The sequence below is a fragment of the Simochromis diagramma genome, unplaced genomic scaffold, assembly GCF_900408965.1.
Source record: "Simochromis diagramma unplaced genomic scaffold, fSimDia1.1 OVJJ01000205.1, whole genome shotgun sequence".
NCBI lineage: Eukaryota > Metazoa > Chordata > Actinopteri > Cichliformes > Cichlidae > Simochromis > Simochromis diagramma.
The window spans coordinates 16,633,708-16,650,621 of NW_024386782.1; the positions used below are offsets into that span (position 1 = coordinate 16,633,708).

Here is a 16,914-nt window from a genome sequence, read left to right on the forward strand (position 1 = left end):
TAAAAGACAATATTGTCCAAACAAAAAAACCCATTAACATTATTTGAGACAAACTCCTCTTATCTTCTGAATGCACGTTCAATGATGGAATATAAAATAAAACATTTAATCGTTACGCTGAACAGCTACTGTACCAAAACATTAGGTTCTTTCAGGTGACACCTTCACATCAGCCAGGTCACTTTTACTCCTGGAAATCTGCTGTGTGGAAGCCAATTACTGAGGAATGACAGAAACTAAGCTCTGGTTTTAAAAAGAATCTCTGCATATTCAAAGCTGCACACAAGAAGGAGCTTTTTTTGCAACGAACTCTCTGAATCAACATCACACAGAAAAGGGAAGCACTGCCAAACAGAGGGAAAGAGGAATGGCTACTTTGTTTTTTTTATTATTATAACCGTTTTGGAGAAACAAAAGTAGGAACAGTTTTCCAACAAAAAGCACAGCCTACAAGGAAGACCAGAAAATACAGACAAACAGACAGTTATAAAACCGCTCGAGGTAAGAAATCTATACAAACTTTACATGAAAAATCACATTCTGACTAGTAAAAACAAAGTGTTGAGCAATGCACCGACTATGAAAATTCAAAAATACAGAGATCTTCTACATGGTGACTTATAATACAGGACATCACTGATGTCAGCTGCTTTACACAAACAAACCTGCAGGAGGAGTCACCCTCTGGTTTATTTATCTGAAACAAACAGCCAGAGAAAGAAGTGAAGGAGTGAACATGGACTTCTGCTGGGTTCTGACGCCACATCTCATTGTTAGAGACGGGAAACGTACAATCAAAGTGCAACTAAAGTGAGAACTAGCTACAGCACCAGCCTATTCCTCTTGTTTTTACTAAGCATCTTTATTCTAGCGTAAGCATGTAATCACTTAGACATGTCCTGTTTCATCAAATCCTTATAACAGCAAGCAAATGGCTTCAATGGCAATCACCCATCATTAGACTAGGATTTATTTACTTTTGTTAAAAAATATAAATATCTTGTGTAAAAAAATATCGAAGGTGATTTATTATCTTTAAGAACAAATAGAAAAAGGGAATTCTTGGCAAAATTTTGTCAGGCTCCAAAAAGGGAGGCTGGGGATGTTTTGATGGACGTTATCTAGCTATGATACTTTGGGATGAGCTTGGGGGGGTTGATGGGATGGAAGGATGTCGGGTGGGGGAGTAACTGCCACCCCTCCTGGAGGACCTCGGTTGGCTGTTCTTCAAGATGTGATTTTCAGTGACCTTTGACCTCAAAGCCAGTCTGTCTCTCTCTGTCAGGAGATGCTATGCTCATGGGTCAGTAGGGTTCATTTTGCTCATCCTCTGCCCCACTAAATCTACCCATCACTGGAGAAGTACAAACATTTTTCACCCCCAAGTCAGTGTCTGTTAGTCAACGCTGCTCAGCTGTGAAGCCATCAATTCTCCTGCGTTCTGGATGGTTCCACTTCGCTTTGGCACACGGGCTCTGCCTCCGTCCTGCACCTCTTGGCCGGCCTGTCGGGTGCTGTGTCCCTGTGGTCTAGCAGAGGCTCCAGGGAGCCATTTCTGTCGAGGGTGGGTGCAGTGGGCTGGCTGCAGCCGTTGGAGTTGTTGTCTGAAGCTGGAGGCGGAGCTTCCGGCGGATGGGACGGACCGTTGGACTGAACGCCCTCAGATTTGACTTGGTTTGCTGGCGGAAACTGAGCACCATCCACCGTGTGGCTTGCAACACCTAACGAAGAAAGACGAAACACGGGGTTAGACATATTTAACAAGTTTAAGAAAAAAAAAAAAAGCCATTCAGGTGTTGTCGGATGTTTTCGATCAGGTTCCTGAGATTCCACCATTTACAGGAAGTGCAACCTTCATGCAGAGTATTTACAGATGTGATCACGGCACATTACTTGTCAGCCATTTTGGACATGTAATAATCCTGAAACATAGTGAAAAACCTACTAAACATTATGTAGATGCGATAAACCATGGCATCTATGAGTAAACAAACAAGTGTATATACTCAGAGGAACGTCTTGATGAATTCTCAATCATCCAGGTAGGTAAATCTGGATGTAGTGTTTTCAGTGGGAGACTGCCACTGGAAAAGCTCCAGTTTGCTGCCATTCACAGGTGTTTCTGACACTTTTTTGAAGTGGATCCAAAGTGGGCAGACTCACACTTAGCAAATAAACTCTTGTGATGTGAGATGGTAATCAAGCTGTTTATAAGTACTTAAAGAGTTTTAGGCCGGTGAAGTCTAATATTAGCTGAACGTTATGTTGCTGTTTAGCCATCTCTTGTCAGCTGTCCGGAGACGGGAGGGTTATGTGGCTGATCTGCTGACGATAACTAATTCATGTAGGATTACTTCTTTTAGAACCCTAACTTCAGTTTAGGAGGAAGAGGATGAGATGGAGACGGTGAGGCGAGAGTGGAAGTGGAGGAGACAGATGAAGGAGATAAGAAAGAAACTAGCAAAAACTGAAATTACAAATCTAAAAATTTTAAATGGTCATATTGTTTGAAATGACTGGTGATTTTAAAATTCAAGTAGCTTATAATTGTTTTACTGTCAAACTATTTATCTGATGTCTGTATCCGTTAATTGTTTTTTTTTTTTTTTCCTGGTCTCTATCTGAAACAACAGGAAAGTGATTTAAAAAACATTCTTTCTGTCCTTGATGATTGCTGCACCCAACCATGCAGCAGAATACAGGGGTGAGGGGGACAAAAGTGGTCTATGTAAACTACATATGAACAGTGTTGGGCAAGTTACTTTGAAAAAGTAATTAATTATAGTTACTTCTTCAAAAAAGTAACTGAGTTAGTAACTGAGTTACAATATTCTAAAAGTAATTAATTACTTGCAAAGTAACTACTGCGTTACTTTAAAAATAAAAAATAAAAAAAATAAAAAAACGTTTAACCCTCTGGGGTCCAGGGTATAATTGGCCATTTTTAACTACTTTTGATTTTCCCTCCACATTTTACCTTTAAAAACTTTGCCTTGTTTGGTATCATTCTTTTCAGCACAAAAAACATAAAATCAGAGTAGAAAAAGTTTACTGTAACAACCACAAACATGTTTAATGAATCATATTTCATAATTTTAAATGCAAATATAAATTGTCAATTTTAAAATCCTATGCACAAGTTTTGCAAAAAACAAAGTTATTTGCATCCATTTACCTTTTATCGTGCTTTTTTAAATAACCATTTCAAACTATTTACAGAACAATCAGCAGTTCTGCATTCAATAAGATGCCACACAAATTACCATTTGTGCCACTCCAAACACTAATTTCTGTCCACTATAAAGGAGAACATCACAGCCTGATACCTGCAGGTCTGACAGCAGCAGGTGTATCACTCCTTTTTCTACCTGAAGACAGCAGTCGCCACATTGTTCTGACACACAACACAAAACTATCCACAACACTATACACTAACTACACGAGACAACACATTAACTACACACCCAAAACACGCTAAACGTCACAAATCTCTCACATCTCAAAACTCTCTCTCTCTCTCTTTTTCTCTCGCCGTCACTCCTAAAACTTCCCGTTTTTTTTGTTTTTTTTTTAATTTTTTGCTCATAAGCGGAGCGTGCTCGCTGCGCTGTCCTTAGACAGTAAACGTGACGAAACTATTGAGGAAAAAAAACGCCGCGTATATATTGTTTATTATGACTCTGGTTTTACGTGGCCTATCAACGCAATTATAAACTGGTATATATCACCTTGTTGCTTTGTCTTTAAGTGGTCATGTGATTGGCTTACCACGACTCCTTTATTCTTCCTCAGTCAAACAGCAGCACTCATGCGATTGTTTTGCCCCCTCAGCTCCAGGTGTTGTGCTAGACAGTGATCGTGATTACCGTCGGCGGGAGCGCGCAGCTGCTTAAAGCTGTAGCGTCCAGACTACTTATGTAGTCAGCTACTTGCATGCAACTGATAGAAGATGCGGTAAGCTGAACACAGCTTCAACCGTCTGTTTGTTGAAAAATAGTAATGGACCGCATTTTCTTGTTAGTAACTGTAGCACGTTGTAACGATAGGAATAGTAATTAGTTAGATTACTCGTTACTGAAAAAGTAACGCCGTTAGTCTCCGTTATTCCCATCACTGCATATGAATGACTGTATTGAATATTTAAGTGATGATTAGAGTAACTTTGAGTCAGTTTTCAAGCACAGGATCATAGTTTGTCTTAAATTCTTGTCATTTACCCAAAACTCTCATTAAATGAAAGGCTGGTTATATTTTAGGATAAACGTGGTGCACTCATGTGTATCAGCTCACCATTCTGACTGCTGCTGTCTTCTCTCTCCGAGTGGCTGGCGCTGCTGTTGGAGGTGGTGGGAGGAGGCGATGCTGCCCTGCTGGATGTCGCACTCTCCGTCTCATCCAGTAATCTGTCCATATAGTCACTGATGACAGAAAGCAATGCACACAGTCTGTTACACAACCTAAACTGTTCATATGGTTTAGCAGTCTGTGGTCAGGTGTCCCTCCCCAGTCTGACAGTGACTGTGGGTGGTTTCTACGACATTAAATCTATAGCTTCACTTATGCGATGGCTTCTATAAACCGTGTTTGATTCTTTCACAATCCTTAAAGACAGAGCCACAAAAATTAAATAAATTCTCTTTTTTTCTACAATCAAGAAAATAAAGAGACAAATCTCTGCTGGAGCAGCTGCTTGAAGATGAAGATGACTGTCAGCAGGCTCCAAGAAGAGCTCAAACAAAGGGATGAGCTTCTTCAAAGAGAAAAAGACAGTTCCCACAAAATCCCATATAGATTTTCACAAACTGGCTCAAAAATAAGATCAAATGAAGAGCACCTGCCAGTCCACTGAACTAATCGTAAAGAAGAGACAACTCAGAGAGATGTTCAAGCTAGAAAATGAGAACAACTGATGACCACTAAGGAACAGAAGGAAGCAGCAGACAAGGCACAACAGAAGATCAACAACCAGTTTCAGGTACGCTGCCTCAGCATACTATTTTATAATAATGTGGCCATCACTGGTGCCAAAGGGGCTTTAACCAAGCATTTGCAAAGCTCTTAATACTTAAAAAAGAAGATTTTTACATAAGCAACCTCACAGTCGGTGGAGGTTGCACATTCTTCCATTACTAATTTCCTATGAGCAATGTTCTTCAAAATTGCATACACTTTTTTAAAAGTTAACTTACGTGACACCGGGGTGAAGGTTGTATTTCCTTTTCCCAAGTCTGGTTTGCTGTGCAAAGAAATCATAACGCTCAGACTTCTTCCACATGTAATAAAAGGCCACACATTCTCCTACAGACCTAGTTCTCACCTGAAAGATTTAATTCAGCAGACATGAAATGACCATTATTACCATCACCTGAAGACACAGTTTCAGGACAGATTCAAGTAAGAGACAAATCAAATAAGAGCTTAGCAACTGGACAAAAGTCAAATGATTTGCAGACATTTTAAAATCTTAACAAATCAATTTTACTGGTCTCAAAAAGCAAAAAGGTTCAAATGAAGCAGATTCCAACCCTAAGTATCCAGAAAACCACCTGACAGTAAACATCTCATGTTAGCGCCATGTTAGAATCAGAAATCTCTAACTAATGTGTTTTTCTCTCACCTTGTTGGCCTGTATTAAATGAAAGTCTTTCCCATAAGCTTTCAGTCCTTGTTCAAAATTTCTACATTCTTCTTCAGTCCAGACAGAGAGCTCCTCTGTTACAGAGAGTCATAAGTGTTAATGTTTCATTTGAATTCAACTGTTTTTTTAGGAGAAAATTCAAAATGCAGAGGGCTACACAGACAAGAACAAAATGTGAAGAACATCTGTGAGTAATAGGTTGCTTACCTCTGGCTGCTTTTACATTAAATCTAAGTCTTCTTAAAGCTTCCTCTGTGTCAAAGTCACATTTCACCAGTTCATACAATGCCTACCAGCAGGATACAGACAAGCAGGTTTAGATTAGACGACAGTTATACATAACAGCACGTGATCTGCTTTGTGTGATTTGATTCAAGCTACAGAAGAGCTGTTGTCACCTGTTCATTATCTTTGATATGGGATCCCTCTGGGATTGCATCCACTCCTTTCTCCTCTCCCGTCCGCCTGGAAGCCTCTGTCAAGAACTCCACAACTTTGCCTTCAGGAAGACACTCGGGGTTCCACAACAGCTGGTCATCGTTTTCGTAAACTGAAAGTACAGGTTCAAATGAAACGAAGGGCAAGACATCAACATTTTTAAGCCTCCTCGGTTTATCTGGATCCAGGAAGGCTGAGAAAGGTTATGGTGTAAATACACAAAAACCCAACTTACCTTTCTCATTGTCTTTGTATTTGCACAGACCCACAGGAGTTTCTGCCTGATACATGGAACCCACCATAATCTCCTATTGGGAAAAACATCATTCACACTGAGTGTAGCCCCACGATTATTTCAGAAGTGTACTAAGAGCACAAAAAAAGATCTGGATTTCTTTTATGGCAAATATTTGTATTTATTTTATTAAATGTTTACACATACATATAAAATTTATCAATTCACATAGCCTAAATCGCTGTTTTTTTTACAGTTAAAATAGATACATAAATAACATATAGTATTCAGTATTAATTCTGCAGTGGTGACATTGTAAGTCAGCAGCTCATCACAGAGACGGCCAAATGAATTCAGCTTCGTCTGATGGTGCACATGTCTTTTTTGCTTTACCTTTTTCCAGTCTTCAGACGGAACATAATCTTCATCTTCATCTGACTCCTCCTCGGCATCATTATTGCCTGAGACATAATGTGATATTTACTTATCCAGCTGTTTACAAATATAAAACAACACAAGTAAAAAGAAGGAAGATAAGAAAAATGTATTAGCAGTACAACACATACTTTCAAAGTACTTGAGTTTCTGAGGGCGAATAAGTTCTGCTGTGCCGAGTGACCTGACTGAGCGCGTGCGACCCTCTGAGGCTGCCTGGGTCTCACCTGCCTGTTCCAATGAGTTCTTCACATCCTCACTCTGAAAAACAAACAAACAAAGCAAATCACAAAAAGTTAGAAAAGTTTAAACAATTTCAAAAATCATCTGCCACTCTTGACAAAAATCCAGCATGCATGTGTAGCTCTGTGTGGGTGCTTCTTTCTCTAACAGAACTCAAAGCCCCCGCATGTTTGTGTGATTTTATAACCACAACTTTACCTGACAATATCACGTAAGTGAAAGATAATGGCTGATTTGCATGAATGTCTCATTATATTGTTTTTATCCCTTCTTTTACACAGACCACACCCTTAGTCCTCACTTACTCAATAGTATAGAGAAAGAGAGTGGCAACAACGCCCCCATCACAAAGCAATACTGCCCACCAGAGTTGGGCGATTTGCTTCACAGTAAATTCTATTGGCCCAATGAAGCATCATCGAAGACTGATGGCTATGCTGCCTGGTGGCAAAGGAGCCTTCCATTATAGTATTGCTAGCCACACTCTGTGAGGTAAAAAAAAATTTACCAGCAGCCCCCAGTGCCATTCCTCAGCCTCCAGCACCTATGGTATAAATCTGTACGTAAGTTTCAGAAAGGTTTACTTCTGATCTTGACCTTGAGGTCACCAGGATTCTAATTCAACTGAGATTTTTCGTAGATGCACTTATGGTATGAATTTAAAAATCTTATGTTGCCTCATTCTCATGTTATTCCCAAACTTAGGTGTCCACGCCGGCAGCTAAGATACTACGCAGGACTCTTGTGCCCCCAGGCCTCTGGTAGAGGACCCAAGCTTAAAGGATAGACCTTTAACATTCTGTTCAGAGGGAAGACTCACAAGATGTACATACAGTTGTAGGCACAGAGGGGAATGACACACAAGCCCTCCGAAACATACCTCATTTCTTTTCAGCTCGCCTGTGCTTCTGCTGCTTTCATCATTGTCAAGTTCCTCATCCTCTTCCTCATCATCCTCCTCTTCTTCTGGTTCTTCCTCTTCCTCCTCATCCTCATCTGCTGGTGATCTGCCGCCCCCATAACCATACAGACTCAGCAGCTCATCAATAGGCATCTCTCCCTCCTATTAAAAGCAGATTGGTTTACTGATGCTTGGGTGTTACATTTAAATACATTTAAAGTTTGATTTTTCTTTGAAAAAACTGAACAAAATAGACTTTAAAGGTTCAAACTGTTCCAATATCATGTTCAGCCACAAGAGGGCAAACCAATACAATGAAAATCATTGCTGCATGAACTTGTCTTAAAATGTCTACATACTTACACAGTGAGACATAAACAGAAATTGAAGTTCAATTATACAGAATAAACATTTCAGCCCTGAGCGAGCTATGCTGTGAAAAACATGGAATAACAACAGTTACAATTTCTTCAACTAGAAATGAAAAATAATCAAATTATTGGGGACCCGTGCTGCATTTCCCACTACCCAGTTATTCATTATCTATTCTGTGTAGTCAGTCAGTGCAGGTGAGGTTCCACAGACTGTGGCATCTACTGACCAAAATACAAAGTAGTGCAAAATGGAGCTTAGAGTGCAACTCTTCCTACAACCATTACCACACGGTTGTTGTTTAATTATTCCACCATGAATTAACTTAAATGGAAAGTGAAATTTTGTGGTCTGCTCCTATTTCCCATTGAGTCACACTGGTGGATGTTTGATTTGGCTAATGGCATATGCCCTTCTGGAAACAAGCTTCCCATTTATCCAGGCTTGGGACCAGGATTAGGTAGAAACCAACCCAATGCAAGATGTTATTTTAGGATTTAAAAAAAAAAAATCTAATATAGCAGCTGATTTTTTTTTCTTTCAGAAATACGAAACAGGTAGATTTCCCTAACCAAGTTATATGTATTTATTAGTCCTTAGAAGACAACACAGCTTAAAAATAAGCTTGTTTTACTGTTAGAGGTGTGGATTACTCTTTATTGCTCTGCCTGACTCTGCTCAGATGTTTTTATGTTTATGGCGTTCCAAACAGGTGCAGCCAACCAAGAAGTTGCATCTGATGGATAAACTATACAACATCAACAGTCAGAACACGGTTGAGGCATATTTGTTTTGTCGGCCATTAAAAATGCCAATATGTCTGAAAACGGCTAATACATAAAGATATAATTAGTCCGGCTTAAATACCAGAAGCACATTTACGTTACGATTCCCTGAGCCTGGATTTGTGTCTCCTCCCAGAAACAACCTAGGGATCTTTCATGTGTAAGGCAGCTGTGTTAACCACTACACCGTGGAGCCATTGAATAAGTTAGCAAAATTAAACAAAGTTAAACAAAAGTAAAAAAGTAACTGGAAAACATTATGTTTTAACACTAGTGTACCTTCAGCTAGCCAGCTGTTATCCATTCACTCAGTATGGTGGTATTTACAACTAAACCATTCAACTCTGTCTCTCTCTGTACTGCCTGCTGTAGAGGTACACTATTGTTCTGGCTGGGTCAATCCATTACCCCCCCCCCCCAAAAAAAATAGTGTTTTCAAACACTATTTGAAAGTCAGGATTATTCCCTTACAGACTGTGAAAATAAATGTTGAACTACACTAGTGTTTTATTTACCCCATGGGCCTGACCAAACCAAATATGATCTCCTGACACAAACCCGTGTAAGATCTTCAATCTCATTGGCATTGGTCTCATCTGATGCCTCCATCATTTCCTCCTCCTCCAGGGTGCGCTCATCATCAAAGTCATGGACAAGCATTTCAGCTGATGGGTCAAAATCATGGTCATCGGAACCTGCTGAACCTCCTATGAAAGGAAGCATGAAAGAGGCAATGGAAATTTAGAAGGAAAATATGACAGAATTTAATCTTCATTTAAGGAAATTGCAACAAATTGTAAAGCTCTAAAGAATCACTCAGTATTTTTATTTGCATATCTTCACATATACTGTATGAGTGTGGGCGGCTGAAATGTTACTTTATGGTTTAATTTGTTAAATATTATATTCTGAATTATATAAATGTTGAACTACTTACAAACTGAATACCCACATAGGATTACTTGAAGTACTGTGCACTAAACTAAGGACTTTTTACTTCAGTACTGCAGAGGACTGTAGTACGGACAGCACTAAATCAATCAGTGCCTAATTTTAGCCACTGCTCTGCTCTTTGCTACATCTGTAGTGCAAAATGCAAAGCTGGCCACAGTAACACATCTCATCTGAGAAAACACCCAGTCAAAGGCAAAATATATCTAAAAGCTGAAGACTATATTGTGCTTGATTCACCAAAGGAGCTTCAGCTAACATTAGCAGATCTGTCTTTAACATATAAGAAGCTGAACACATGGAGGACGATGATGAAGCCTTTTTCACAGTGCTGGCTGACAGTTTAACTTCAACTTCATGGGTTGTTTTTTTTTTTTTTTTAACTTTTTACACTGGCTGCACTGCAATTTCTTATCAGACAGATAGATCCTTTATTAATCCTCTACACAAAATTACACTGCCATAGAAGTTTCAACACAATCATAACACCACATATCCCAACCAGCAAAATATTAACTCCTAAATAAATCAGTTGATAATATATAAATAAAACTGCCAGCTAACATGTTCAAATATGCAAACATATCAATAAAATCATTAGTACTATTATGCATTAAACATTCTTATAGTAACTGTTATAAAAGGGCTCAGACTTGCACATTGATGCAATCAGCCTTTTACTGAAGGTGCTATTGTTGATAATCTCCAGGGTGTGTGCGTGCAGAACTGAAACGACCACATTACATGAGATACCACATCAGAAATCTTATTTAGTCTAACATTGTTATTTAATATCGTAATATACAAACACTGTGACAGTGATGTCAAGATCACAGAAATTTTCAGATGATGAAGGCAGCTGGTGTGGTGAGTACAATGCTTAAAAAAATACTAATAATAGCAAAATGTACCGATTAAGAAGTACGGACTTATTTTTTAAATTAGTATTTTGTAATATTAATTTCTCATTTCAAAATAAGTACAGGAAAAAACAGTGTTGTCTTAAACATAGAGGGTACCTAAGCCTAAAAACTTGATACATTTATTTTCCGTTTCAAACTAATCATATTTTTTAAAACAAACAAACCACAGAACAAGATTAATATCGATCAATGTCAAAATCAAAATGAATCCGTGTCTGATAGACAAAAGATTTCAAATCAGTGTCTTTCGACCAAACAACTACAGAAAGCCTCCAACTGCATGTAAATTACCTGGGCTCGAATTCCCGAGGGAGGGCTGAAAAACAGAAAAAGAGCAACAAATTAAAATATAATTTATTTATTTTTTAAATACTATTTAAAAAACTGCATCAGATGCAATACGTCATTAGATGGACAACAACAACATAAAAAAAGCTCACTGCTGATTAACTTGACATATTCTAGTTCCTTTGACAGAGGACTGTAAACGGGAGCTGGGGAAAAGCGCGCCCGACCCTGTCCTAAAGCTGACTGCAGTTCAACACAAACTGAAACAAAGAATACTGTCACCGGTTCCTGTGGGAACATTTATTTAGCAACTCGCTGATTGAAATGTCACAGGTACAGCGCCGTGTATATCACCGGCAATCACCCAAACTTACCGCCAACAGCCAAGTGCTTACTAGGTTAATTTTCTCAGCTCGCTAACTTACAAGAGAAGTTCCAAGCTAGTTAATTTTCCTTTAGATATTTATGCTAACGCGTCCAAGTTAGGCTTGGTATCAACAGGCAACAAATAACGATTAAAAATAACCCATAAAATATCTCCAAGCATAAAAATCCGCCACACGGCTGAATAAAAAATATCATACACAGTTAAGTATTTTCGAAGAAAACCGCGGAGTAACATCGCTAACGCTGCTGCTACCTCCAAACGGGGCTAGCGTCGCTAATGTTAGCTAAACCCGAAGTTTAATAAACATGCCTGAGTCGAGAAATGCTCATTATTTAGCAGCGAAAACATCCCACAGTTAATTTCGTACACTTAAACTACAACACACAAACAGTGTGAATATTCGACTGAAGTAACTATCCCGTAGTATAAATTTATTTTTTCCGAATATTTATTTCACTTTCTTACCTCCGCCATGTTCGCAATCCTACAGGGTCAAGTCGGGGGTCAGCGGTAGTTCCCGTATGTGGAGCCCCGCCCACCTACGTCTCCATAGAAAAACTGAGTGACCGCAAGCAGTGATGTAGTAATGTACTCCTATAACAGCAAGCTTAACGCAAAAATAATTAGTTTTGTAACGGAAATTTTTCATTGTGTTTTATTTAATTCGGAACATTTAAATTTATAAAGCCTTTTACTGTATTATATTCAGCTTTTATATTTAAAATTACTTTCAGCTTCTCACTTATTCATAAAGGCTTCCATAGGCATCAAATACCACTATACCATGGAGCCAGCTTTTAAATGTAAATTAAAAATATTATTTTCAAATGTTTTCTGTAATGTCTCCACTGTCACATGTTTCTTCTTCTGATAGTGGTTTTATGTTCTTATCAGGGAGAATACAGACACAGAGGCTAAAGGTGATGGCGATGTATGTGACAAAGAAGGTGCAGCCAGTGTCCTGGTGTGGAGGTTCTAACTGGTTTAGACCTAGGCTGTCCACCAGAGCTCAGATACAGTTCTAAAGTTTTGCAGGAGATATTATCAAATTGTGGAAAAGCTTTTGGAATAAACTGAAAAAAATTATATGACCACCTTTATTCTTCAACACAGCATGAACTCTCTTAGGGAATGTAACTTATTGAAGTAGTCTTCAGGAATAGTTCTCCAGGCTTCTTGACGGACATTCAAAGCTGTTCTTTGGATGTTGGTTGCCTTTTGTTCTGTTCTCTGTCAAGATGATCCCACACTGCTTCAGTAATGTTGAGGTCTGGGACGCTGGGAGGCCAATCCATGACTGACTGACTGATAACTTTTGTACTGTGTTTTTTTTTTCTATTTAGGTATGCTTTTACTGAGCTGGCAGTGAGTTTGGAATCAACATGAATCAAATGGTGTCCATATACTCTTGCATGTTGGTACAAAATCAGATGGCACTTTTTTTTGTTCATAATTACATCGATTTTGACACCAATGGTTGAATTTCAGCCCCAATTCATGACAGTGCCCCCACTCTGCTTTACAGATGGCTGTGACACTCACTGTTGCACCTGTCCCCTGACTTTCTCTGTATATACTGACATTGATTTGAACTGTAAAATTCAAATTTGAATCCATCACTCTATCAGACCTGTAGTCACTGATTTTCAGTCCAGTTATTGTGTGATCTGGCATACCTCAGCCCTTTCTCCTTGATTCCTTTCCTTAAGAATGGCTTCTTGGCAGCCACCCTTCCACTGAGACCATTTCAGATGAGGCTTCAGTGAACAGTAGGTGGATCAACTGTAGTGCCAGATATATCTCTAGGATCCTGTGTGAAGTCTTTGCTGGATTTTTTCCTATTTCTTAAGGACATGACTTTCAGATACTGTTCATTTGCTGGAGACACTTTTTCAGGCCGGATTCTTCTTTTGTCCTCCACTTGTCCAGTTTCCACAAAAACTTAAGGACACACAACACACTATGCAGAGATATGCAAAGTTTGCATTTAATAGTTCTTTAGTAAACACCTTGCTGGTGGAAAAATACAACTTTATGTCAGCCAAAGTATGTTATCTTTTTTATTTTCTGTTGATTCAGCTAAGGAAATAGGGACAGTTTTTTGCAAAATGCTGCTAGTAACAAACTGCATATAGACACAGTACATATGTACCACTGGAATTCAGTCTTGTTATATTAATTTGCTAAATCAGATAATTATTACAAGGTGTATGGGAAATCTGTTTAACTTTTTCTTTTGTGGGTTCTTCTCTGAAGACACAAGAGAAATTACTATGCAAACAACAAACCCACTTATATTTATAGAAAGAAATCCCCTGTATTTTAAAAAGAAATACCTGTGTCCGCTACAGTAATATTAAAAAAACATTTGTGAATGTGTCACAGTTTACAGGAGTGCTGTATGTGTAAACTCCCCATAAAACCCTGAGAAACATAGCAGATGTTATGAATAACCTTAAATGTCATAAAGAACAAACGAATTTTACACTTTTTCAACTGAACCAGGCTATAAAACATCGATTTATAACACCACCCCTCCACTGTTGACATATAAACACGGGCAAGCAATGACATCTCTAACCCAGAACATAGGTTCGATTTAACAAGTGTACCGGTAATAGCAACTGTCTTTCCGTGGAATCACTGATTTATGCCAGTGATAGTGGCCGTGCGTGCTTCTTCGTTGCTATGCAGAGAGCAATCACCTCTTTATCTCGTAGGGCGCATATCTCAAGAGATCCATTATGAAATACTTTGCTGAATCCACGGCAATAAAAACCCTGCAGTTCGTACATAAAAGAGCAATTCTTTCCCTTTAACATTTACCAAAATGCAGTCAATCAGCAATCTTTGCAGTGACTTAGATTCCCACACATATCCCAAATTGGCAGATTTACATCCGCTGTTAAAAAGCACACGATGATCACCAATGATAATGCATAGATAATGCATTTACTCAGGAAACACCTGAGGAAGGCTGTGCGATATAAGACCCGATCGGGACGTGTCCTGAGAAACATCAACATGAGATCCCTACCATTGGTCATCGTGCTGCTGTGCATGTTGTGTGCGGCGCAGGTTCAGACACAGGAGAGCGCCAACACACTGAAGCTGTGCGGTCGAGCTTTTCTAAGGGCAGTGGTGTTCAACTGCGGAGGATCCAGGTGGAGAAGATTTATGGGAGAAGAGGATACTTTCCCAGAAGGTCAGTATGGACTCACCTCTATTTTCCTTTTTAAATTCATCTAACCTAAATTAGAGACTTCTAGTAAACAAATATTTTTACCTCTTTGGCAGTCAACAGAGAGGCAAACCTCCTAAAGTGGATAGATGTGTCAGTAATGGAACGTCAATTGCGGGACCAAAACGCGGCCTTGATGAGAACGTGCTGCCAACAGGGTTGTCAAAAAAGCGACCTGTCCATGCTCTGCTAGAGCAGAGGAACATCTCAAGGAAGTTCTCAGTCTGTCACAGTTACTCCTAATTTGGCATAATCTCTGTTGTACAGAACACTGTAAGGATGACGTCATTTCTGAGTGCAAAAATGTAAAAAAAATAAATAAAATGTAAAAAAAAAAAAGCACACTGTGAGGTTTGGTTAAGATTTGTTTTAAATTTCTTTACAACTACACAAAAACAGAGCACAGAAAGAGAGAATTCACTCAAAGTAAACAGCGTAAACACTCGCCACGCCAAACAGAGAACTGTTCTTGAAGAAGTGCGAGGCGAAAGTGTCATTAGACGTGTCCCAGAGACAGCGGCTGCTGATCTGCATGCATTGCCCGGTGAGCTGGCCGATGTGGACCAGGATGACAATTTTGTATCTGGGGATCATTAGTTCCTTCACGCGGGCTCTTATTACCTGGAAGAAGAGTCAGTCTGAATAATGGAGAAATTTAAACATGTTTAGAAAGAGTTGCATCTATTCTTCATTTACCTCGCACAATGTTTTGGTCATTTTTTGAGACCACTCTACTTCATATTTCTCCTCTTGGAGGTAACTGGTAAGGACGTCTTTAAGTATGTCTGTGGCAGCGTTGGCAGGGAAGCGTTTGTAAGGTCCTGTGGTGCGAAAAAAGCCAGAAAACATTTATTACTAACAAAAATCCCATTTTATATTTGTCTAGTAGTTTTGATGGTGGGGTAAAAACATGATGGATGCATGTGAACAGAAGAAAAATTCATATTTTTGTCCATCTCAATTTATATCCTACACAAAACAGTAGGCCACTCTTTACCACTGTGAGGCTGAATTTTTACTTTTCTGCTTAAAATGATAAAACAAAATATATTCAGTTTATTTGTCAGTTCTGTGATGCCTAGAACCTAAAACTCAACCCCAGTTTTGTAGGCAATTAAAAAGGCTAACTCACCCATCTGGTAGGTGTTCTCCATTGTTGGAGCAAGGCGAGCATTGTCATCATGGTGGCCCAGTTCATCAATGTATGACACAGTGCTTATAGAGCTGAAAGACATAATCATGCTGAAGAGAATACCAGGACAGATGCCATGTGGACTGACCAGCAGTTTCACAACCAAACATGCTGCACTGGGAATGCTGTTTTGAAAATCATTCATAACCTACCAGGAAGCTAAAAAGCTAAAAGATGGACACTGGCCCATATTATCTTAATAGTCTACTCACTCCTTAGTCCTGCCAGTTGTGTCTTTGCCTCTCCCGTTAGAAGGCACCTTGACTACCCTCTTCTCTTTCCTTTGCTGTTTTTCTTTATCGGACATCCCCACTTCTCCTTATTTTTGGGTTCTGAATGACCTGGATGTCGCACGTAGACCCTAACAAAGTACAAAACAATACGCTCATAAATGTGTCATTTGCGTTCAGAGTCACTAGACCGAGTTTGAAAAGTAGAGTTTTTAATTACAAAATCGATTACAGATTATAAAATTAGAATACTGAGCCAAATTACCAGTTTACCAGCCTTGAACTAAGCCGAACCAGTCGTCTGGTATGGTTTGGTGTTGTTATGGAAACGGTACATTAAACTGTGGGAGGGGTTTCCGGTAAAGTGCTTGTTAAAGTCTCGCGAGGTGAACGACCGAGACAAGCTTGGAAACGAGAGGCTGAGTTAATTACATTTTACAGTAGATATAATTTTAAGGCTCACCTTACCTTACGTTAAAGGCAAAGTTGTGTACCCTTTTCATCTCCCATCTTCTTCCCTTTTTAACGTTGTGTTGTGGTAAACTATTTCCTGTAAAGCGCTTTGGGCTCATGTCAGTAAAAAGTACCATTTCTGAATATTTCTTGCTTGATACCCCGCATTTTATTAAAGGAGGCCAATAATTATAATAACAG

The 16,914-nt window shown here is 39.1% G+C and overlaps 3 protein-coding genes across 8 annotated transcripts; 1 reads left to right on the forward strand and 2 right to left on the reverse strand.

The window, feature by feature from the left end:
* Window positions 1-368: 368 nt before the first annotated feature.
* Window positions 369-12,159, reverse strand: mier1b (mesoderm induction early response 1b, transcriptional regulator). Of its 6 annotated transcripts, XM_040022330.1 has the most exons (14): window positions 11,584-11,896; window positions 11,362-11,469; window positions 11,213-11,237; window positions 9,606-9,754; window positions 7,870-8,052; window positions 6,878-7,007; window positions 6,705-6,772; window positions 6,312-6,384; window positions 6,037-6,188; window positions 5,846-5,927; window positions 5,618-5,712; window positions 5,190-5,317; window positions 4,291-4,418; window positions 369-1,721 (listed from the first exon to the last, which is right to left on the reverse strand). In XM_040022330.1, the coding sequence occupies exons 4-14, from the start codon at window positions 9,705-9,707 to the stop codon at window positions 1,426-1,428; spliced, it is 1,437 nt and encodes a 478-aa protein (XP_039878264.1). In that variant the 5' UTR covers window positions 9,708-9,754; window positions 11,213-11,237; window positions 11,362-11,469; window positions 11,584-11,896; the 3' UTR covers window positions 369-1,425. The 6 variants fall into 6 exon arrangements, with proteins under 6 accessions (XP_039878264.1, XP_039878261.1, XP_039878262.1 ...); XM_040022327.1 differs by lacking the exons at window positions 11,362-11,469; window positions 11,584-11,896 and adding an exon at window positions 12,063-12,159; XM_040022328.1 differs by lacking the exons at window positions 11,362-11,469; window positions 11,584-11,896 and adding an exon at window positions 11,907-12,038 and having other exon boundaries at window positions 5,190-5,236.
* A 1,403-nt stretch (window positions 12,160-13,562) lies between these two features.
* Window positions 13,563-16,638, reverse strand: dynlt5 (dynein light chain Tctex-type family member 5). The gene is made up of 5 exons (XM_040022340.1): window positions 16,526-16,638; window positions 16,243-16,391; window positions 15,971-16,062; window positions 15,535-15,659; window positions 13,563-15,459 (listed from the first exon to the last, which is right to left on the reverse strand). The coding sequence occupies exons 2-5, from the start codon at window positions 16,335-16,337 to the stop codon at window positions 15,256-15,258; spliced, it is 516 nt and encodes a 171-aa protein (XP_039878274.1). The 5' UTR covers window positions 16,338-16,391; window positions 16,526-16,638; the 3' UTR covers window positions 13,563-15,255.
* On the forward strand, window positions 14,564-15,062 carry LOC120727810 (relaxin-3-like). The gene is made up of 2 exons (XM_040022341.1): window positions 14,564-14,806; window positions 14,902-15,062. The coding sequence occupies exons 1-2, from the start codon at window positions 14,622-14,624 to the stop codon at window positions 15,029-15,031; spliced, it is 315 nt and encodes a 104-aa protein (XP_039878275.1). The 5' UTR covers window positions 14,564-14,621; the 3' UTR covers window positions 15,032-15,062.
* Window positions 16,639-16,914: the final 276 nt, after the last annotated feature.

Bases quoted from the DNA above. Each gene is read 5' to 3' on its own strand.
- mier1b (XM_040022326.1), bottom strand. From the start codon at position 11,945: ATGTTTTCGCTGCTAAATAATGAGCATTTCTCGACTCAG. The intron at 4,419-5,189 runs GTAAGTTAACTT...TTCTGTCATCAG, and splicing joins AACCTTCACCCCGGTGTCAC to TGACTATATGGACAGATTAC. The intron at 1,722-4,290 runs GTGAGCTGATAC...TTTCTTCGTTAG, and splicing joins AGACAGCAGCAGTCAGAATG to GTGTTGCAAGCCACACGGTG.
- LOC120727810 (XM_040022341.1), top strand. From the start codon at position 14,622: ATGAGATCCCTACCATTGGTCATCGTGCTGCTGTGCATGTTGTGTGCG. The intron at 14,807-14,901 runs GTATGGACTCAC...GGCAGTCAACAG, and splicing joins GATACTTTCCCAGAAGGTCA to AGAGGCAAACCTCCTAAAGT.
- dynlt5 (XM_040022340.1), bottom strand. From the start codon at position 16,337: ATGTCCGATAAAGAAAAACAGCAAAGGAAAGAGAAGAGGGTAGTCAAG. The intron at 15,660-15,970 runs GTGAGTTAGCCT...TTCGCACCACAG, and splicing joins GGAGAACACCTACCAGATGG to GACCTTACAAACGCTTCCCT. The intron at 15,460-15,534 runs GTAAATGAAGAA...CTCTTCTTCCAG, and splicing joins TGACCAAAACATTGTGCGAG to GTAATAAGAGCCCGCGTGAA.